Here is a 23,994-nt window from a genome sequence, read left to right on the forward strand (position 1 = left end):
TTTGTTATTCTTTTTCCCGCCTATTTTATATTTGTATATAAAAGGAAACATTGGTATTCATTTGACTTAACTTTACTGAAATATACAAGTTTAGTATTTCCCTTTCCTTTTTAAGTTTCTTCTGTTTTCCCCTTCCTATTTCTGTCACTCTTTATTCTTCCTTTTTTTTTTTCCTTTTTTTTTGTTTTTCCTTTTTACTATTAAGTAATAGGTCTAGGAGCTCAGTGTAAGATTAATGAATGTCAATGCAAACCCTTGTTGGCCTGGTCTCAATGTAATAGGTTGACAACAATGGCCTCATACTAGCTAGCCAATTCTCAAACAAATTGGTAATATACTAGTAAATGCTTTAGTATTTGTTCTCCACCAAACAAGACAAAGTGAGTGGGTCCTATATATGTCTTACTGTGGAAAACCTAGAAATAAATAATAACATTAAGGTAGTTTCATCTAGAAATAAGACTGCCAAAAGTCTTGCATTACTTGATCTACTAGGAAACTAGAGGGTTGCAATGGTTTTGATTCCATAGTAGATGACTTAAATGATCAAGCAATTGTTGGAAGTTTTCCATTCCACATTAGTGACATTACTAGTAGTACTAGCGCACGTCAGCGATATGCGCTTACAACATACAGCACGTGTGACCCATCTGTTGGGATTTTGTTTAAAAATCTGTCATATTCCCATATTTTTTTATGACTTCATATGTAGTGATATATGATGTACTCTACCTGTTCTTGTCCATATATGTTCAGAAAGCTTTGCATTTTAGAAACATTTTGAAACCTCCTTTGATATACAGATTTGACAATTAATTTATGTCTATCTCCAAGTTCCTAGTATCCACATTGTTTATTTTTGTTGATCTCTAAAGACAACTTTGACCATTATATATATATAATGAAATGAATAACTCATAGGATTATCGCTCATGAGTACTCGTGATGCACTTATAAACCAACAGCGATAAATATTTAGTTAACACAGTGCCAGAGATTTAACTAGCTCGTTACCCCCTTTGTGGGTTTTAGCTTATATTTTGCTTTTTATTTTATTTTTTGGATTCGTTTAATTGGTTAATGATTACAGATGTCAGTTGATTAATCAGATGTTTTGTTTGCATAAGAAAACTCCTTTGTTCATCTTGTTTTAATAATTGGTTGCTTAGGCCCTGTCTCTTTCTTGGAAATAATTGCACATGTTTCACTTTGCATTTGGGTTTCATTGCAGCAGTAGCCCATGTGCAGCAATAGCCTGTCTAACATCACACAAATCCTGCCGCCAGAACGTTGATAAATAGGTAACTATTTTCTTATTTTTGTTTTACTTTCTGTCTTGATTTGCTGTGAGTGGCAGAAAAGTACAAGAACTTTATCTCTGAAATCCTAGGCTTTAAACCAATGGACTTTGTATGGACTTTTTGGGTTTAAAGACTACCATGTATAAAGTGAAACATCCACTTCATTCAAAATGTTTTTGTATTGTTTGTCTTCCATGTTTAAAGCAGGATTTTGACTCTTACATATACTTCTAAAATATAACGACCAATACAATGTTTACACTTATATATATGGCCTGTCTTTTTGGCTTGTTTTTCTCCTATCAATTCTTTGTACAATGTGGGATATTGATTGACTATCCTTTAATTAATTCTCGTATGACATATATATGGAATAATTACACGTAGAAGTAGCCTACTAAGAAGGCCAAATAAAAGTAAATAATTAATGTACGTACATCCTGCCCTACTCGTTGTGCCGAACCCAAAACATTAAAGTCAATCAATCCCAACAGTTTTTATTTGACTAGGCTGCTGATAATTGATTTTAATTATCAGGTAATTAGTTAATTTGTAATATTTATATTATAATAATGTAGGGTTTGAATTAGAAGATATGACTGTGGAGCTTAATTAAAAACCTTATATCAAAAACTACATTGGTCCTATAATAGAAACATGACACAACTTTATGTAACATGCACAATTTTGGAGAGGGAAGCCGCTTGTCCATGATCATGAATCACGATCATCAGGTTCTGAATCAAGAAATCCCTTATAAATCCTAACAAAGGTAAAACGACATTTGGGGGATCGGAGCAATGCCTCTATGATCCCCCACTTTATAAGGATGCATGCGTTGGCCTGTCTTTCATGGTTTTTTGCAACAAGCTAAAAAGAACAATAAAGAAAGGAGAAAGATCAAACTGGCAGCTAGCTAGTTTGATATTGAGAAAGAGAGGTAGAAACAGGGGTTCATCATCAGCAGTTAATGGGTTTTTTGGGTTTGACAGCTGGCCCTTTTGGTCGTGTGCCTTTTTCTAGCGATTTATATAGTGCAGGGTTCGCCCTTATACGTTTAAAGTAAGTTATACTTACTTTAAATATATATACTGACAGTATTTTGGCTCTTTTGGCACCTTCTGTTTTGTCATATGTGTATCTTCTTGAAAGTACAATTGGTTTCCTATATTTTTTTGCCAAATGCTCCTCTTAATTTTCTCAAAAGATGTAGGACAATTGTCTCTCTTTGCTGACAGCTTCATTGTAATCAATCATATTAGTCTGGCCTAGAAGTACAGTAGAAGTTTTTGGTATATTCACATTCAGGTTCCACCACAGGAACCTTGTGAATTTGTGGGGAAAGCTATATTTTGACGTAAGCAACACTTTAGAGTGAATGTCTCTTTATTTCTATTAGGATAATTTTTAGGGGCAAGATACCAAAATAACCGAGTGATTTGATACCAGTGACTATATTTAGGGGCGATAGCAACTTTCAACAACAATTAAATACCTAAAAATATATGATCAAGTATTGTTATTGATAAATATAGCTGGAAAAACGTCGTCAATGGTTTGGTTTCAACGTTGGGCATGTCCAATTTGTATTTATTTCCCTCTATCCTTCGTATATAAACGGTATTGACTCAAATTTGTACCTTATAAATGCAAACAAATCTTCCAACACCATTTCAGAGAACTCCCTGATTCCATCCAATAATATACATGTTTTTTTTTTTTTTTTTTGCAAACTAATGAGTTAGGTTTTCTTCAAAATTCATATGCAATATACACACACATAAATTGCTTTGACACACCAACACAACGTATTGATCTCCGAACTAAGAATGACTACAAATAATTCAAACATATTTCAACTAGACCTGAAATTTCACAACTGAAAAACAACCAAGGAGCTTCTTAAAACCAGTTCCAGTGGCCCGGTATTCAACATCCATTTCCTCTGCCTTGAGAATATCTTCCCCACGTTTAGCTTCAGTCATTGCCCTCTTTTCTGATGCCGCCTTGTGTACCATAGCTACTTTGCTTTTCATTTTCTCCACATATTCAGCTTTCTGCTTCTCCAACCTTTCCTGCTCACGATAGAAATGTGTTTCGTCATTACAACATGACGCAAGTGTAATGTTCATTGTTGTGGAGTAATGCTGGAGATTCTGATTTTACCTAGACTCCTTTTCTTTGGCAGAGTATAATCTGTACTTAAGCCACCAACTCAGTTTGGAGGTAACACATGAATTGCTTTCAGTTTCTTATTTAGTTTTAATCAATTTATAAAACCTAAATCATAGAATTACAATGTAGTCCTAGTTTACAGGATCCAATTGACAGTATGGTAGTGGTAAATTAAAAGACCTTACTAGGTTGATCAAATAACACGTGGAACAAGTACACTTTTACTACTCCTTTAGATTTCCCTTTTTTCCATTTTTTTTTTGTGGTTGGGGGGGGGGGGGGGGGGGGGGGGATGGAGATTGGTTTGAAGTAATAGAGTAGGACTTTTGGTACAACACACCTGATGCCTCCTATAGTTTGCTGCAATTCTATTGGCATCCTCGGGTTTCCACTTGATTGCAGCACATTAGGTTCTAAGAACACCTTGGAATTAAGACTCGGTACCTCAATCTTTTTCAACTCGGCCTCTATAGATGGTTTCTTGCTGTTCGCCCACGCTCCAATGGCAGATAGCTTTTTATGACAAATCCTCAATAATTTCAACATAGTTTCTCAACGCAAAATTGAACTACGAAAAATGTCAAAAACAGAAGTTATTAACTGCAATCTCATGTTATTTTCTAACATAAAAGTAACAAGCCATGATAACAGGGATTAGCAGAAAACAAAAACAGTCCTCTACCAGAGCAAATTATCTGTGCAATTATCTGATTTGTTTTTGGTTTTCATGTTATGTAAATATTAACAAAGTAGCTTTCAGATTTCATAATGGCAGTACCTGTTTGTACGTAGGTAACTAATATGTGTTGGTGCTGAATCTTCTGAAACATTTGAATGATGAATTTTCAGATGACGATATTATTAATAAAAACACCAACATTACACACTTTTTTAGCTGAACCAAGAATTAGGTTTGATGAATGCAGTAAGAGACAAACTCCAGTGTTGTCTAATTTTCCATTCAATTGGTTCGTTGAAACAACTCACCAATTTCATTCTAATTGAGTGAGTTGGTGTAAATCTATTATTGATAAGTATTCAATAATCAATATCTTGTTTAAAAAATGGCACCATAGCCCCTTAGACATAGAAATATTATGCTAAAACACAGGGTCAAGTTTGCCAGTGTGCTCGGTTTTGGTGAAAGCTTGTTTCTCATGTCCTTTGCTTAGTTCCTCAGTAACAATTAGACAGTATAATATTTTGGACCTCCCCATAAATACTCAAAAGGGCAACTGCCCAAGAAAGTGCATAATCAATATGCTTTGGATTTTTCACTTTCTTCCCATGCCTTGATTAGTGATATCTTTTTTTCCTGTTGCAACTCTTGCAAGCACAGTGTCTTCTGACAATCTCAAATGTTAATTAGCTACTCCTACTATAATATATACATTGGAGGTACAAGGACAAGGAAGTTAACATTAAGATTTGAGATTATCTCGGTTGATAGAAGCCTCAGTACTTTTCTTTAAGGTAATCTCTGGAGCATCTGGAAAAATTGACTATTTTTAGAAAAATAGGCAAATTACAAACGTATTGCTAAAGCCTAAGAGCTTCATGCACACACTGATTGCCAGTCTAATAGAGAAACTTCGCCAATTAAGAGTGAATTTCTATTCCTTACACATAAAAGACATGAGACGAGAGAGCAACTAAATTCTTACTACCTCACCTTGTGAAGTTTAATGTGTGCAGCATTTCTTGATTACAGCTAATTTTGGCCTTGAGTCTTGAATAGTATCATTTCAAGCCCTATTCTCTTGCTTGGAATACACAAATAGGGAAGAAATGACAATAAACTTAGAACTTAAATTCTTTACAATGAACAAATAAACTAAGATTTGATGTGGAAGGTGCTACTTCTTTCCTGATAATTATGACAACAAAGATCTTGCTCTCAGAGTTTGCAATTGTTTAATAGAGCTATGCTAAGACATACTCATGAAACATGATCCCTACAGCTTTACTGCACCTTCTGGGTGACATGGCCAAGGTAGAAATTTTTAGGTTGGTGGTTTCATGAGTGACAGATGAGACTCCTCCCTGGAAGCAGATTTGCATTCAATTAACAATTTATGCCAAGTAAACTGAAGAATCAGGATACAGGAGATACCAGAAAAGAAGTATTTAAACTAACTTTTTTGGTCATAGCATAATCAGCTAGCGAGGGACCAGTAAAATATTATCAAGTCAATAATACTAATCTATTATGCTTCTTTTTTTATTATTGAAAAAATCTATTATCTATCTATTATTACCATATATAATTATGACTGCGTGTACAACCATTTTTCTCTCTCTTTACTCGAACAAAATTTGTGATGTTTGTCATCATTTTTTCAAAAACCCACTAGAGAAAGGGGAGACAAGGTCAAAAGGGATGGTAAAAATCCCCTTTCTTTTTCACTATCTTGTTCCCTTCCATTTCTAACTACCACACCTATCATGTTTACATTCTTAACCCACGTTCTTCATATATATGGAATGTATAAAATTTAATGGCTATCATATTGGACAGCAACCATGCTATTAGTCAAAAATAACTGAAATTCCTTTAAAAGTGATTGAGAGATGGAGTTTTAAAGTTTTTCCTAATTTCCTCGTTAGTATGAAGAGAATTCCAATGGATTTTTTGTTGTGCTTTGTAAATTGTTGACTTTCCCTACGTGACTTGTGATAATGGAAGGTGCTTTGTAGTTGAGATTACCTAGTTGGTTTATGTAGTTCCTATATATATGTAAATCCATTACTCCTTTATTATCTTCCTTATTATTTTGGCTTGATTTTTTTTTTTTTTTTTATATCCTGGTAGTGAGTGTAAACTTAAAATTACTTTGCTTCTTGTGTGCAGCTTGTGAAATCGACGTTGATTGCTTTTGAAGTATATTGGCCCGGACCGAGCCTGAGAACGCTGTTCTATCAGCCATTTCTCTCAGGGGTGAGCCGAAACTGCTACATAGTTGGGTATTGAAGGTAATGAATGCATCTGCAGCTGCAAATCCTTGTTTTTCGTTTCAACAATTCTCAAAACATAGACTACATCTTTGTTGTCTTTGTACAATGACTACTCCATGCTTCCTCTTTAGACCTTTTTGCCTTATCTATACGTTGTCTGATCTTCAAGTAATTCTTTATTTGTTGACGACTCTAATATTAATTCGTTTGCTTGCTCTGAATTGTCATTTTTTAATGCTTTATTATCTATTATAGCCGTACAATTTGTGGAGATGATAGTTTGGACCATTGCTATCATATTGGTCAGCAGGCATTTACTGTATAGGGTAGGGGCTTTGTTTTGCTTTTCATAAGTAAGTATATAGACAATTAGAGACTACGTTATCTAGTGTCATCTCCGAGTGTTTATATTCCATAATGCAGATGATAGAAAGTCGCCATTCCAATTTTCCTTAGACAACCACTCACATAATGTCATAAACAATCTATTAAGATTTTTAACCTTTCAATTGCCTGAAAGATCTTCTTCTGGTACATCTATGTTTACACATCCAATTATCCATGAAGCAAAGAATACTAGAAACCCCCTTTGATATACCAGTTATCCCCCGAAAATGCTTAGACTTCAACTTAAACATTTATTCTCCATTCATGAGGTCCGCACTATGTTCGTTTAGGGATCCAATTGGTAACTAAATTTAATCACTCAATCAAGATTGTGATACCATCGGGTGTGAGGCTTCTCCTATACTTGATGTCTAATGTACAACTGCACATAACCTCACTCATTCCACTAACTCAAAGTGGACTCATAGATACTTGTAACATACACACATTTCTCGTATGACCTGAATTCAACAGATACACTTGCTAGACCTATGAGGATGAATTCTACATTTCTTCATGTACAAATTACATGTACTATACCCATCATGCAATTGCATGATGTGAATGGTCATATATTTTGCCTCCATTTTTCCATGTTTGTCAAACGTGACTTCATCAACTACCTGAATATCATGGTTTCTGTTTATCTAACTCTATTCCTCACCCACTTTTTTTAGATGGACAAAAGTTGGATGAATGAGCCCGATAGACTATTATCACTTGCATACGTTGAAGGGGTTAAAAATTTCCTCACACAAACACAAATTCATGCAAGTGGACGGGATCGCATTCGGTGTCCATGCCGTACATGCCTTAACAATCTGTGGCTGCCTATATTTGAGGTGGAAACCCATTTGTTCATGAAAGGGATCAATCCAAATTACACACAATGGATATTTCATGGGGAGGAGGATACAACATTGTACGTCAGTGACGACGATATCTCGAATGAGGTTATACCAGAAGATGATTATATCGATGACATGCAACAGATGTTGGATGACATGCGTGCAGGCACCTTTGTTGATGTGCCATAAGAGAACACTGGATCATCAAATAGGCCACCAATTCCTGAAGATTCACCAGCAACATCTTTTGACAAGCTACTGGAGGATGCCCGACGTCCTCTTTTCGACGGGTGTACAACATTTACAAAGTTGTCTTTCATTGTGAAGTTATTACACATCAAATCAATCGGTGGATGGTCAATTAGATCATTTGACATGCTCCTTGATCTATTGCGGTCTTCCTTTCCTGATGCGCTCTTACCAGAATCATATGAGGAGTCAAAGTCTTTGGAGTGCGGGTTGGGTTTCAATTACCATAAAATCCATGCGTGCCCTAACGACTGCATCTTATTCTGGAAGGAATATGCCACGCTTAATGAATGCCATGTATGTAAGGCTTCGAGGTGGATGCCAAATACACACGGATCACGCGTCATACCTCAAAAAGTGTTGGACCATTTTCCGTTGAAACCGAGATTGCAGCGTCTCTTTATGTCTGTGAAGATAGCAGGTGATATCAGATGGCTTAAAGAGCATCGAGCAATAGAAGATAGTAGTATGAGACATCCGGCTGACTCTGAGTCTTGGAAGAAATTTGATGAACATCATAGTTGGTTCGCTGCGGATCCTCGCAATGTTAGGCTCAGACTAGCAAGTGATGGCTTCACTCCCTTCAACAACTTGGCTAAACCTCATAGCATTTGGCCTGTGATCCTTGTCCCATATAACTTGCCGCCATGGTCATGCATGAAAGACCAATTCTTTATAATATCTCTGATTATTCCAGGGCCAAGGTCACCAGGGAATGAGATTGATGTTTACTTGCAACCGTTGTTGGATGAGTTGCTTGAACTCTGGGAATATGGGGTACCTACATATGATGCCTCAAATAAGGAGACGTTTACGCTGCATGCTGCATTGTTGTGGACAATCAATGACTTTCCTGCCTACGAGAATCTCTCTGGCTGGTCAACAAAGGGAAAATTAGCTTGTCCGTCTTGTAATGCTGACACAGACTCCAATTGGTTGAAATATGGCCGAAAACATTATTATATGGGACACCGACATTTCTCACAGCCAGATCACATGTGGAGAAGGAGGAAAGGGTTGTTCAACGGTCAAGAAGATCATCGCATGCCACCAAGGGATATGGGAGGATACGATATTCTAACTCAATTGCAGATGATTGGGGATGTGACGTTTGGCAAATCTCTTAGGAAGAGAAAACGTACTGCAGAAGAGCTGAATTGGACAAAGTGCAGCATATTCTTCACGTTACCTTACTGGTCAACACTTCGACTTCGGCATAATTTAGATGTTATGCATATTGAGAAGAATATTGCCGAGAACGTCTTATTCACTTTAATGAACAGTTCAGGAAAAACTAAGGATAATATCAATTCAAGGCGTGACCTGGAGTTATTGGGCTATAGAAAAGAATTACATTTGAGGCGTGAAGGTGATCATGTAACAATGCTGCATGCACTATACACATTACATGGAGATGAAAGGAAGAAGTTATGTGAGTGGCTACGCGATATCAAATTTCCAGACGGGTTCTCTTCCAATATCTCGAACTGTGTTTCTACACGTGATAGCAAAATCACTGGGTTGAAAAGCCACGACTGTCATGTTTTCCTTCAAAGACTACTCCCAATTGCTGCAGGGGGGTTTTTAAAAAGTGACATTGCCTTGGCTTTGACTGAATTTAGCACTTTCTTCAAAGAGTTGTGCGCTCGCACACTGGATGTAAATCGCCTATCCTAGCTCCAAACTGATATAGTCACCATTCTATGCAAACTGGAGATGATATTCCCTCCCTCCTTTTTCGATGTCATGGTCCATCTAGCTGTCCATTTGCCCCGTGAGGCTATACTTGGGGGTCCAGTACAATATAGGTGGATGTACCCATTTGAGAGATATCTAGGCAAATTCAAGCGGTATGTTAAGAATAAGGCCCGACCAGAAGGTTCAATAGCCAAGGCCTACATTCACACTCAATGCCTGACATTTTGCTCCATATACCTCCAAGATGTTGAGACGAAGTTCAATCAAGCAGACCGCAAGATAGATGCTGATGAAGAGGAAACTATAGATGGATTCTGAATTTTTAACCAGAAAGTTCGCCCCTTGGGTATAGCTTCCAATGTGCAATTAGAAGATAAACTCTTTACGGCAGCCATCTGGTATGTGCTCAACAATTGTCTGGAGATTGGACCCTATATACAGTAAGCATCAATCTCTTTACTGCAAAATCTACTTCCATTCAAACTTAACAAGTTTTTATATATGCATGCCCATAACACCAAATGAAATGCGTTGCGATTATGTGCTCCAAATGTAGGGAACACTATGAGAAATGTAGGGTGCAACACCCAAACAGCATCGTGAGCAAGCATCAAACTGAGTTTGCAACTTGGTTCAAGCACTGTGTAAGTTATCATCCATACTTATCTACGTTGACATATTATAAATTTATTTGACATGTTTTGGAATTATGGAAATAATAAATTGTAAATCTTCAACAATATTGGTATAGATCCAGGAACATCGTACCAAGAATCCACTTGAAGTGTCCGTTGATCTGTATGCGTTGGCTTGCGGGCCTGACCATTGGGTTGCATCATATGATGCTTGCATAATAAATGGAAAGCGGTTTCATACGAAGGATCGTGAACTTCGCCAGCATACACAAAATTCAGGAGTTTTGGTAACTAGGGACGAGGCCACAAATAACGCAGACTTTTATGGTTGTCTTAAAAATATCATAGAGTTACGCTACATGGAGTGGCATCGGGTGTACCTATTTGAATGTGATTGGTTTGACGTTGGTGATCGAAAACGAGGGGTAAGGGTGGATGACCATATGATTAGTGTCAACATGAGCAGGACTTGGTATAAGGATGAACCGTTCATGTTGGCGAGTCAGGCTGATCAGTGTTTCTACATAAGAGATTTAAGGGTGAAAGGGAATTGGGGTGTTGTGCAGAACTATACAAATAGGAATGTATACAACATTCCGTCCATGTCGAGGAGTAACGCAGATATTAATGATGGCGAATCAAGTACTAATGAGGCCGATCAAGAAAATGAGTCATCATATTATTATGAACTAGTGCAGTGTGATAACTCTGATCCAGTGTCAACTCCACTGGATCAGCTTGATATACCACCTAGCCATATTGATGCACGGGAAGTCATGCATGTGGATGGTCAATGCATAGATTCATCCGACTTTATTAATGATGACATGATTAATTCTGGCTCTGAAGATGCGTGTAGTGAGGAGAAATATTCAGATGAGGAGGACCTATCCACAGACAATGATGTTGGGTCAAATTTATAATTACAAGCCAGGAACTTCTTTGCATTAAGGTTGGTACAACAGATTAAACCCATTAAGTATGAAATACCTTTTTTGATTTTTTTTTTTTTACAAACATTAAGTATACTTTTTGATTTCTATGACTGAACTAATATGTAGAATATCACTTCTATGTTTTTATATTCTTATTTGCTCTAAATTTGTTTGACTTATGATGTGTATTTCTATAATTATGCTTGATCAGGTGAGGGGAAAACAATACTACGTTGCATTAAGGCTTCACTGCACAGACAAGTTTTGGTCAGAATTGCTTTCTCCTACGAGACCAATTTATCATGCAATCCCATCTTCAAGTTGGCGGCATGAGGAGCGCTATTAATTATCAAGGTATATAATTTAGATCGATATCTTCATGGCCTTTGTAAATATATGTGTATCATAACGTAAAGGTTAGTCTACTAAGATACTGTTGAAATTGGTAGATAATTGATCTTATTTCGAGCCACTCTCGTATGACTTTTAGATTTTTTCACGGAATGGACCTAACATTTATTAAAATTATTTTGTAATAATACACACGTAGGTGACCGAGCGGGACCCAGTTCTAGAGGCGGAGGGAGGCTGTGAGGTATTCGTGCTAGGCGCCATATACCGTACTCGGCTAGCCACAACCGACCAAGGGGAGCGAAAATCTCCTCATATCACAGCCCTGAGGAGTGTAATCAATTCTCATCGGATGACTCCACACAGCCCCCAAGTCCCCCACCATCTACCAACCCAATTCCCACACTAGCGCCTATTCGAGAAGCCTCACCAGTGAGCGAACAATCACCTCCTAGAGAAGACGCGAGATTGGAGGACGCCAGTATACCACAAACTGGTATATTGACTTTTTCAATATATATTGAATGCAGTGACAAAATATATGTGTTTGTTATAATTATGTTTCTTATAATTACATATACTAATCTAGTGAGTTTTTCAATACAGTTGCGGACGCCCCCACAGAACCTGAAGTAACGCAGCAACAAAGAAAATGAACTCATGGGCCCGCTAGATGCATCGAGTTTGAGAAGGTGAGAAAGCACGGGAAAGTGCTTTTAAAGATAAACGATGGTGAGACTGCCCTGTGTTGTGAGCATGCTTCTATGTTCACGACACGAGTATCATGGATTGTTAAACAATATTGTGACATGAGTTATGCGCGCTGGACCAATGTCCCAGAAGCCATGAAAGAGGAGCTCATTGACCGTGTTCGGGTAAGTTATATCAATTCAAGTCGATTGATGAGTTTGAAGTGGTTTATGTTTAATAATCGTCACATTAATACTAGTTTGCTCTGAATTGTAGTCTGACTTCGTGTTCGACTGGGAACGGGAAAACCACCGATTAATGGTGACAAAGGCACTTCGTAAGCGCTTCAACTCCTTCCATCACAATTTGCACAAGATTTAACAATCCTTTGAAAGCCATGAAGAGGCGTTAGCTAGTGGGACAAGCTTGGTGGACCCCCTTGTATGGGTCAAGTTGTGTGGCAGGTGGGGTAGCGATGCATTTAAGGTTTATATGCTCCAACTCAAATTTATGTAATAAATCCTTCCATTAATATGTCTAAAGAGGCAAATATAGTGGCTGTTCAACATAGCTAACCAAACAAAGTGTGCATTGCAGAAAATTTCATCTCAAAACCGGGAGAACAGGAAGAAGCAGGCAATTAATCACACATCAGGATGTACATCATTCGTCCGAATACTTGAGCAAAAGGTATGAGAATGCCTCCCAACTGACTGTGTTCATTTCAATAGACTTGATCGCATTCCAAACCCATATTTTCTAAAAAAACGTTCCTCTACATGTGAATCCATTTTCCTTTGCATTTTTGTGATATTATTAGCACAAAGTTGGGTAGTGGTTGATTTCAATGATGTTGATGTAATTCCATGCACATGTCAACCACAATAAACTTATGTTTCTACCTCAAAAAACTTCTTATATGTGTTGCTCATACATGTAGCGTGCTGAGAATGGAAATTTGGTTGACTTCTATAAAGAGACGCGCTGGTTGAAGAAGAAGAACAAGTTAAGATGCAATGCTACCTGTCTGAGATTGAAAGACACAAGAAAGACTCTGAACAACATAAGAAAGATGCTGAAGCGTATAAGAGTCAGCTAGATGAAATGAGATCAGAGATGCGGGCTCTTAGGGAGCATCAGATGCAGACTGATAGATTGCTTCAATCTTTCTTTAAGGATCATCCTTCATTCACTGAGTCTTATCGACAGACTCAGTGTAACGATTCCCTCGACCCATAAGGGGGGAGGGGGGTCATTGGTTTTTTGTACTGGATTGGGTGGTTTTTTGTTAGACAATATGACAACTGGGCAATATATATATATATATATATATATATAGATATTACTATATCTATATAAATATATCTATCTCAACACAGGGGAGATGAATAATGTTTTGGGTGGCCTGCATTCAACAAAGTTTTTGTGCATATCTTTACACTCCATACTTGAACCTTATCCCGTATTACAGTTGTCACGTTATCTAGTGTGGAACTGTAGAGTTGACAAAGGAAGAAGTTGATTTGGCATTGTTGAATGTAAAGTGAAAGGAATTGCCAGTTTGAGTTATGGAGGTATGATTTATGTCCTCTGAATTTTAAACTTATCATTTTTGCTTATAAGTTCGTGGGTTTCAACTTTTGAGCTTTGAAGTGGTGGTGTTTTATTGCTATATTTGGCAGGGGAAATTGGAACAAATGACACCTGTTTTTAAGAGGATGACACCTTGCATCATATGGTTCCAACAAAATGATGAAAAAAAATATGTGCTTCTTTTGTAAAAGCTTGAAAGTGTGATGGAAGCAGTTGGAAAAAGTGCATGGTAAGGGGGTTTGGTTGTATGTTTCTTCATGTAAATGGGGGAAAATGAAAAGTTACTTTTTCTAAGTTCGTTGTGCTTGTGCAATAAAGTATATGTGCATTTTTGAGTTGCTCATCCATCTCTACCTGTTTTGTAATGAGACTCATTTCTATTCACTTAGAGGTTGAGATGAGAAGCAAAGAGGACGCATACAATCTTCCATTTCAGACTTACAAAAAATTGAATCTTCTTTGGAGGAGAGAGTTGCAAAGGAATCAGATAAGCTGGAATGGTATTTCTGTAATTGGATTTTTAGTGAACAACTGATACTATTATGTTTCTAGATCTGATTTATTGTGGTCTTATATCATACATTTATTTATAAATGGCAAGTTATATTACATATTATCTTAAATAACAAAACTAGTAGCTTCCATAGGGTTTTTGTCAAAAGGAGAATGTTTCATTTGCAACAATAATAGTCTATGCTCAAATCAAAGTATTTTTTATTTGATTAGATGTAAACTAAAATCTTGACTATTTACTTTTGTATTCACTGTGAGCTATGTAATCTTTGTTGGATGATAAAAGCAGTTAAGGTAATTATAACTGCTCACCATTATGACAAAGCATATTTATAGAACAAAATTAATGACAAATTAGTGAATCCAAGTAAAGTTGCTGAGGTGGAGTTAATTGCAAGTATAGTGGCTGAAGTTTTTTCTTCAGGGTGATTTTCTAGTTGGTTGTAAGTTTGTATTATAATAACACAATAATATATTGTGTTATTACATATCACTTGATGCCATTATTAGTTGAAGACAAAGAACCTTGCACCTCATTTAATGAACGGATAATCTGAGAGATCTGTTATTGCAATCTACTCACCATTATATTATGAAAAAAACGTAACTTGTAGCAAGTGACCAATTTTTTCAGCTATTGTTTTGCATTTCTAGACAAGATAGCTGTTAACAGTGCTTGAGTAACTATGCAAGAGATTAAGTACTATCTGAATATATTTTTAATGTGTGCAGCCTGCAGGTACATTTTGATTGTAGCTATGCAAGAGAAAGGAGAAAGCAGCTAGTACTTCTGTTATATAAGAAGAAACTTGGTAGGAGAAATCAGATGCAGAAAGTAGGTAAACTCCCTGATTTTTTATCTATGCACCCCTAGGATTACTGCATCAGTTAGGAGCTTTTTTTTAAAACCATGTTCTTCAGTTTGGGAAAGCTTCAACAAGATAATGAAACACTTACCGAGTCACTCAAAAGATTTGAAATTATGACCATATGATTTACTGTGGAAAACCTTTGCAAATTTAAGTGCCACAACAAGGCATTGCAAGATCAAATAACTGAAATTCAAAATGATGTACAAGAAGGGAAGTATTCATTTATATGTCTCGATTTGCCACTGGTTTTCCCATACTCTCTATTAATGATATTCAACAGAGATCAACCATTTGTGCATTAGAGAGGTTTTAGGTTTTTTCCCCTCTATTAGTCAACAAAGATCTTGCTTCTTTCTCCATCTTAGGACTGAAGAAACCCAACAAGTGCATCCATTTATATAAAGTAAATCTGCGAATTCCACAGTTGAGCAGATTTACTAACACCATCGCTAAGATAGTACTCATTAAAGTCACTTGTCAACTTATTCCCGTCTCCTTCGGACATATTAACAGTAACTTCAAGAAGCTTTTCCTCTTTAGCCCTCTGGATATCTTGATTTCATTGTCAACTTATTCAAGTCCTCCTCGAACATATTAACAGTAACTTCAAGAAGCTTTTCCTCTTCAGCCTTCTGGATATTTTCATGACATGTCGACTTATTCAAGTCTTCTTCGTACATATTAACAGTAACTTCAAGAAGCTTTTCCTCTTCAGCCTTCTGGATAAGGATCATGCTCTGGATAAGATACCAGAGCACTCACATAAAATTGCTACCCAGCACGTTACCTAACGCATGGCTCACGTACAATTGATTTCCACAGCTGCCTGGACCAGAAAAATAAATTGGCAGTCAAAATATTTTGCCAATTATGATCAAGTATCATAAAGGGAAACTGCTACATTGATGACAAGAAACTAACATACCATGTGCGTAGTCCCTTTAAGCACAGCTTGAGGTGTCTCAAACATGGCACATGTAAAGTTTGATGCCATCTCCTCTGGTGTTTCCTTAGGATCCTCAAACTCGTCATTTCTCTACAATCCAGTGAAACAGGAACCCTGAGTTTCATTCAACAGAATAACTTGATGGTGGTCACAGTGACTCACTCACTTTTATAAAGATAGATGCAATCCAAATGGGTCTGAACTGTCGTTCAAACCCACTGCTTGCTGTTGGCACTTGGTGTTGGTTTATCATGTTATTCTAATTTGCTCGTCTCAACTGTAAGCAGATATTCATGAAGCTGAAATATCTGGAGAGTGATTTGCCGTTGAGCTTGCTGAAGAATTTTACGAGAGGTATACACATCTCCAAGTCCTATACTCCACATGTCATTATAGGGGCTATGTTGTCAAACGTATTGAAGAAAATTACAGATTTAAAAAAAAAAAAAAAACCAGACCTGAAAATTAGTTATGAACGCCCTACTTTTAGATACTAGACTAACTTGTTTATTTGGTTTGAATTACAACAATACTCACATGGGGAATAGAGTGAAGGTAATCTCTTAGCCCATCTAATGTCGCTTTTATTGTTATTTATCATTGTGAATTTTACTACTAATACTTTTTTATGCCTTTGAATGGCTGCATACTTAAATAGGGGCAAGAGGTTGCCTTTGAACAAGCCAAACTTATGTGGCTGCAAAAAACGTGATTTTATATTTAAGTACAGTTAATGCTTTCCTAGAATATGTTTGATTTGGCAGAGTATTTAAGGAAGCCCCATGGAAGTAGATTTATATCTGTGCTCGTTATACACTTTTCCTTAGCTTTCAAGCGTGTGCTGTAGGTTGTATCGTGCCAAGTGTTTAGCTCCATAGATAATGCCCAAATGATGAGTCTCATTTGCTCTATTTAGGCAGAAAATAAGAACTTTGTTGGTGTTTTACAGAAGGGAAGTTTGTGCAACATTTGAATGATGAAGCTCTTCGACATGTCCCAAATAATGATGGTAAGCTTCAACCCTGATTGCATTCATCAGTGAATAAGTTCTGTTACAGTACCCTCACTGCAGTTTTATAACTTTTAGTTTTGGTTGTGGTGCACCTGTCATAATGGAAGGGGACAAAAACATTGAAATGGTAATATCTCTAATTAATTGCTGCTTGCCAATTTTGCTGCTGACTTATCTGGTGCTCTGTGAGTCTCAGAGCAAATGTTTTTCCCCCCCCAACAAAGTTAGTACAAGTGCTGCATGCTTTTTGAAGCTTTACTTAATTAACAATATGAGACTCCTCCATATTCTGGTTAATTTATTCTAAGAACCAATCTCAAATAGCTGGATTGTGATACCGAGATTGTCATGGGATGTTGGGATTCGACCCATCAAGTTTGACCACTACAGAACGCAAGGATATATAGCAATGAACTTTTATAAATTCACGGTCATATTGAGAGAGAGAGAGAGAGAGAGAGAGAGAGAGAGAGAGAGAGAGAGAGAGAGGTGTGCATCAGGTTTCTCTTCTTTGTAGCAAATCTCTATCAGGGGTGCATTTTCTTCACATGAGAAACCTGATGCTAATAAAGTGTGCATCAGGTTTCTCTAGGCCCAAACTCATGAAATTTCTGTTGTCCTTCATGATAGATATGTCCTTGTTTGTTGGCTTTGCTGTAAATCCAGGCTATTCGTTACCAAATACAAACACCTGCTGTTGAATTCTTTGCATAGCTTTCTGATCTTGTGATTGCGACTAAACTTTGATTCAAATTAATGAATCAAAAATCTAGTGCAGTTTTACCTGCAAGTATACAGGCGTTGTAGTATCTTACAGGATCGAATCCACAGGGATTGACTTTTGTGATAAAGAAAATAAATTCAGACAATGAAACGAAATTACTAAAATAAACGTGCAATCAAATGAAGATTGATAAAATGAATCAAACTGAAATGATAAAACAGATGGAAAAAGACTAAGGTTTCGAGGATCCGTTTAATAATTTATAATATTGTTTCCGATTAATTTACTTCAATTAAACTAGAATAACGATTCCGTTTAATTGGTAGATTTAGCATTTAAGATCGAGAAAAACAGACGCTTATGATTGAGCGTGAACGATTGATGATTAAAACATTTACAAATCTATTTGAATATCACAGGGATTCCTCAAGCATTCACTGTATTCGGAAATCACAATGAATCAAGACGAGTATATAGATAATCAAATTATCCAAATAAAATCTTTCAATCAATCAAGCTCGCAAAATAGATTTTACGTCGATTCGGAAACAATATGTAAATCATTAAACTTCACCTCTAACCTTAGTATAGAAATTTAACCAAACAAATTCATTGCAAATACTACAGTAATATTGTTCAGGATAAAATTAAAATAAAATACAATGAAACCACTCAATAACATAAAACTGAAAAGAAAATAAAATAAAATAAAAGTTACAACTCCAAACATTATCCATGATAATATTAAAATAAAACTCAAGCTAAAATGAAAATTAGATCATAAAACAGGAAATTGAATTACAAAGAAAACTCCCCTAAAGACCAGTCCGTTCCACGTTCCGTGGCTCTTCTTCCGTCCAAGCCAGTCCTTCCCAGTCCTTCTAATGCAGCGTTACCCAGCTCCCACGACCAGATTAGCCTCACCAACCATTAAAATAAACAAAGTAAATTCTCCCCGTCTACTACTCTCCAGCGTGTGTCTCGGCTGTGCCTTTGCTTCCTTCAGAGTAAATTCTCCAAGAACCAAGACAACGCCCCACGTAACACCTTTCCCTCTCTCACCAAGCTGGTCTCACTCCAGCCTCCTATTTTTTTCTCTTCTGTTTTTATATTCACTCTCCGAACATCCCACTTCCCCTTGAACTATTTTTTTCTTTTCTTTTCTGTTTTTTTTTTTCTTTTCTTTTCTGTTTTGTTTTCTTCCGTAAACTTTCCTCCACTCCAGAAAAACTCCAGAAAATCCAAATGATTCTCTCCCTTTCTCTCCCTTCCGTCCCTTTCCACATATCAGACCGACCCCACCGATCACTTTCTTTCCGTCAATGTTATCTTGCGGTTGATCTCTTTACCCCACGTTCTCACTCCTTCAATCGGCTGCATCTCCCATCAACCAACTCTTTTCTTTAATGAGGGCCCAGCTTCCACCCAGCTTCCACTCATTACTCTCCCACGTTCAGTTCCACTCATTACTCTCCCTCTCATCAAATTAATCCAGCTGATGTACTTCCTATTCGACCGGCTGCTTCTCTCACATCCCAAAGGAATAAATCCAACTGCCTTTCTATTCTAATCATGCACCGACTGCCTTCTACCTCTTGACTGGTTCCACACCTTCCACGTCACTCTCTCTACACTCCTTCAATCTTTTCTTTAAGCGTTCAACACTCCAACTTCTGCTCCCCTTCAATCACGGCACAACACAATTCTGTCTACTTGCTCTCACTCTCACTTTTCTTTCTTTTTCGTACATGTCCTCTTCTCTCACCAAGCCGGTTGCTTTCACTTCTCTCTTCCCTTTCTTCCCTTTGAAAAATCAATAGCCGACACTTGTATTTAATTGGTTGTTTTTTGTTTTCTCTAATCTCAAATCATGCTGAATAAACCAACTACCCCTCTTCTTGAAGATTTCCCCCTCTTCTTAAAGATTTCCTTAATTCCGGAATCAATCCTTCCTCTAGCAGATCATGCACCGAATATACACTCCACTCATTCTCCCAAACTCATGCACCGATCGGCTGTTTACTTTCCAGCACAACACTAAGGCTCACTTCCTTCCTTTTTTGACTTTAATGTTGCACCACCAAAATTTCAAGTCCGTGAGTTTTGTTCATTTGAATTTTCTTTAAACTGAAAATAAGAGAAAGAAATAACACTCAAAGATAAATTATCAAAAATAGACTATATATGTGAGGAAATATTATCTCATTAAATCATAATTAAGCATAAACATGATATCAATCAATTAAAAATCACAACTCGTATTTATGCTTATTAATCATTTTTTTATCTAAAACCAATAATAGTGTCACGAAGAATTTAAAATATATTAGTTTTAAATAGCTAAAACATGCAATCTTTCAGCTCAATCATCTTGTTGACCCCTTGTGTGAACTTTTGAACATTTCCTCTCCAGCTCATTTTGAGTTGTTCCCTGACTTTGTGAGCTGAAGGATGGTGAACTTTTAATATTTATATGTTAAAGTTGGGTTTGACAGCAACCTCCCATAGGCCAGCTTTCCCACAAATGCTATACGGGGATTTCCTTTTACGCCTCTTGTATTGTCCGTCATCAACACCAACTTCACCAGACGGGAAATGGAAATTAAACTTGGAATCAATGTCTTCAAGTCAATTTTCTGACTCTGCTGTTTCCACAAAAGTGGTGGGAAAGATCTGTGTCACATGTCCAGCAATGGGTACATGATAACATTCACATGAGGGGTGATATTCTCTCATGCATTTCGGACTTTGATCAAGTGTGGTGGCTCTCTATAGTCGCAGCAATTATGTCAGTTAATTCACATACTCCAGTGTTGGTCTTGATCTTGGCATAGGCAAAGTAGCAGGTATAAACATGCATATGAATAATCGTTACTCAAATTAAACTAGTAATTATATAGCATCAAAAGAAGCACTAACATATGTATGAAACACCGCTAATCTTTAAATGGCAGAAAATGGGAGTTTCAAAGGAAGTCTACTGGGTATTAGTATAGGGACAGTAACACATGCCGGAACAGTCACTGCTACACAGAAGATGTGGAGGAGTTTACCACTCTTGGAGCTATTGCCTTCGCATATTCTTTTTCCATCATCCTCATTGAAATCCAGGTACTTTAGTTAGATATATGGCCTGTCTTTTGCCCACCGTTTAGATTAAATATATCGTGAAGTCCAAAACAGATTGGTCATTGGACAAAGTTCAATTAATTCAACTTATGGAATAATTTGTGCAAATTGTTTGCCTAAGCAGGACACAATCAGGGTTATTTTGACAACCCTCATCTCCATGCTCATGCCTTTCTTCAATGATTCTGCCCTTGAGTGAGTTAACAAATTGAATCAACATTTTGCTGATTTAAATTGAGTCTTGTTTCATCATTTTTTGGCCGAGATTCTTCCTCAAACCGCTTATTATAGGATGAGATGAAGGGCACTCTTTGGCTTCTGACTTTTTTGCCACTTTCTGTCCAAGTCTTGAATCGCCCAAAGTACATATTATATGTACAAATGTTAGTCACTTATTAGTCTCACCATTAACAACAAATAAATCTCATCTCTACAAGACTTAATACACTTTCAACTGCATGCCATGATTAGTATATTTACCTTATGCCTCTATGATTAATACTGGAACACTGCTCATTACAAAGCAAACTGCATTTATATTTTCTAAAACTAAGTGGGGCATAGTTTTGCAAAAAAAAAAAAAATGGTGTTGTCAATTTCTGAACCCTTGTGGATATCTCATGTTATTTTCAGGTGATAAGGTTTATTTCAAAGGTGCTTTTACTTGCATCAGGGGGGCTGGACATATCTATCCATCGATGACAAATCCTCAGGTATAGTCCAACTGTTTATATTCCATAAGGGGGGCCTGGTCATTTCTAAAAATTCGACTACATGCATCTTGTGTGTTTCCATGTTTTTCCACAGATGCTACTATCCAAATCTATGTTCCCATGGAAGTTAGACATAGAAATATGTTTACTAAGAATGCCATTAGCAACAGTCCAAATAAATGTAAATATAATATATATACACTACTATATGAGTACACCAACAGGAAAAAATCTGACACTAATCGTTTGTGAAAGGAAAAAGTGCAACACATGATAAAAATCAGAGTGCGGGATGGATACATGGGATATTGTGGGTTCTAACTCAAAATGTACACGACAATAATCTTCTCTGAACTCACATCAAGATCTAGCTTGCAAATTATCACAATATCCCAATGCATGTAAAGCGAAACGAATTGACTTAATTGCTAAATATATTGGTCAATATTTAGTTTTCATCAAACACCCATTTTAACAAATAATAATACCATTAATGATGATCATAATAATTATAATAATAATTATCATAATAACATTAATAACAATAATAATAATAATAATAATAACAATAATAATAATAATAATAATAATAATAATAATAATAATGACCATAATAGACATAATGCTAATGCTTATACTAACTTGAGCCATTAAGGAAGAAAAAACAAATAGGTAAGTTCTAATAGATAAACATGTAATGCGCACATGGAATGACATTTGAGAGATAGAAAGGATAGTTTGGTCAAGGGGAGCTGTTAGTTTTGGATGGACCCAAAAGGTGTTGAATGAGGGTTTGACTAGTATAAAGGTAGAAGGTTGATAATTGTCTTATTTTCTTATATCTGAGTTTTTGCGATGGTCAACCAATGATGACTGTACATGTGTTCGACTACATGCAATATGTGTGTTTCCATGATTTCCACATCTTTGTTGATCATCTTTTTAGGGAAAAAAATAACCTTCCTGTTTCATGTCATTGTAAAATAACTCATTACCAGGGTTGTTTCATTTTCACTCTTAAATTAGGCATCGGACAATTCTACTGTTAAGATTCTAAGCAAAAGATCAGAAGAGGATTTGGTATTGGCGGGGTGATATGGCCAACCACCGATTGGGCTGACAGTTGTGAGAGATGCGTTATCTTTGTGTTCACCACCTTTCTTTGTAAAAGTGATATGTAGAACTGTGGATGGGACTGTTGGTGAAAAGTCCTGAACTAATATGAGATGTTTTACTTGGTAGCTGTTGGTTTTAGTGAGAGTACAGTCTTCAAATAACTTATACTAGTGATATTTATCTTTTATATAATTAGTAGCTCAGTTTGTAATTGATATGATTCGTATAATGCACCACCCAATGTAAAAAGATATTATATGATTGTTGGTATTCATTTGACGCATTGAGAAATTTTTGAATTGAATAGAAATGGTTAACGATATTTTTGTTGATGTATGAAAAATTAAATGATCATGTCTATCAGGTGCATTTGGATGAATGGAGGAAGTATAAATGAGACCTAGTAACCCATTAAGAATATTGGGTTACTAGGTTATATAAAATTTGATTTTCAGGTTTCTCCAGCGATTTTTTAATCGTCGTCAATAGTTTTAAAAAACCATTTAATCGCAACGTTTCCCATACAAGAAAAGCGGTGGCAAATCATATTGCAGCAATTTTTTAATCGCTGCCATATCGTTTTTAAACAGGAAACAATATGGCAGCGATTTTTTACTCGTTGCCAAATCATATGGCAGCGATTTTTCTATCGATGCCATATGCTTTTGAAACAGAAAAGGATATGGCAGCGATTTTTGAGTCGCTGCCAAATCATATAGCAGCGATTAAGAAATCGCTGCCATATGGTTTGCAAACTATGGATATGATATGGCAGCGATTAAGAAACCGCTGCCAAACGATATGGCAGCAATTATGGTAGTCGCTGCCATATCATTTTGTAAAATGGAAAGATATATGGCAGCGACTAAAAAATTGCTACTAACTGATATGGCAGCGATTTCTGTATCGCTGCCATATAGTGTTGAAACAGGAAACATATATGGCAACGATTTTTGAGTCTCTACCAAATTATATAGTAGCGATTTCTTAGTCGCTGTCATATGATTTTGTAAACTGGAAAGGGATTTGGCAGCGATTACAAAAGCGCTGCCAAATCATATGGCAACGATTTCTGTATCGCTGCCATATAGTTTTGAAACAGGAAACATATATGGCAGCAATTAAAAAACCGCTGCGAAATAATATAGCAGC

General features: G+C 36.6%; 2 protein-coding genes across 2 annotated transcripts; one reads left to right on the top strand and one right to left on the bottom strand.

The window, feature by feature from the left end:
- Nucleotides 1–2,015: 2,015 nt before the first annotated feature.
- Nucleotides 2,016–8,043, bottom strand: LOC122304499 (remorin-like). The gene is made up of 5 exons (XM_043116773.1): nt 7,902–8,043; nt 4,739–4,802; nt 3,921–4,023; nt 3,167–3,376; nt 2,016–2,171 (listed from the first exon to the last, which is right to left on the bottom strand). The coding sequence occupies exons 1-5, from the start codon at nt 8,041–8,043 to the stop codon at nt 2,016–2,018; spliced, it is 675 nt and encodes a 224-aa protein (XP_042972707.1).
- LOC122304500 lies at nt 8,042–11,171 on the top strand. The gene is made up of 4 exons (XM_043116775.1): nt 8,042–9,574; nt 9,944–10,011; nt 10,170–10,257; nt 10,365–11,171. Exons 1-4 carry the CDS (start codon nt 8,042–8,044, stop codon nt 11,169–11,171), a joined length of 2,496 nt encoding a protein of 831 aa, XP_042972709.1.
- The last annotated feature ends 12,823 nt before the right edge of the window (nt 11,172–23,994 follow it).

This window comes from Carya illinoinensis, chromosome 3 (assembly GCF_018687715.1).
Source record: "Carya illinoinensis cultivar Pawnee chromosome 3, C.illinoinensisPawnee_v1, whole genome shotgun sequence".
NCBI classification, from domain to species: domain Eukaryota; kingdom Viridiplantae; phylum Streptophyta; class Magnoliopsida; order Fagales; family Juglandaceae; genus Carya; species Carya illinoinensis.

What these genes read in the sequence shown, in the direction of transcription:
- LOC122304500 (XM_043116775.1), top strand. Translation starts at nt 8,042, where the DNA reads ATGCTCCTTGATCTATTGCGGTCTTCCTTTCCTGATGCGCTCTTACCA. An exon ending in CTCTTTACGGCAGCCATCTG is followed by an intron (nt 10,012 to 10,169) that starts GTATGTGCTCAA and finishes CTCCAAATGTAG; the next exon opens with GGAACACTATGAGAAATGTA. An exon ending in CAACTTGGTTCAAGCACTGT is followed by an intron (nt 10,258 to 10,364) that starts GTAAGTTATCAT and finishes ATATTGGTATAG; the next exon opens with ATCCAGGAACATCGTACCAA.
- LOC122304499 (XM_043116773.1), bottom strand. Translation starts at nt 8,043, where the DNA reads ATGTCAAATGATCTAATTGACCATCCACCGATTGATTTGATGTGTAAT. An exon ending in GAAAGTGAAAAATCCAAAGC is followed by an intron (nt 4,024 to 4,738) that starts ATATTGATTATG and finishes GCGTTGAGAAAC; the next exon opens with TATGTTGAAATTATTGAGGA. An exon ending in TTTCAGTTGTGAAATTTCAG is followed by an intron (nt 2,172 to 3,166) that starts GTCTAGTTGAAA and finishes TGTTCTTTTTAG; the next exon opens with CTTGTTGCAAAAAACCATGA.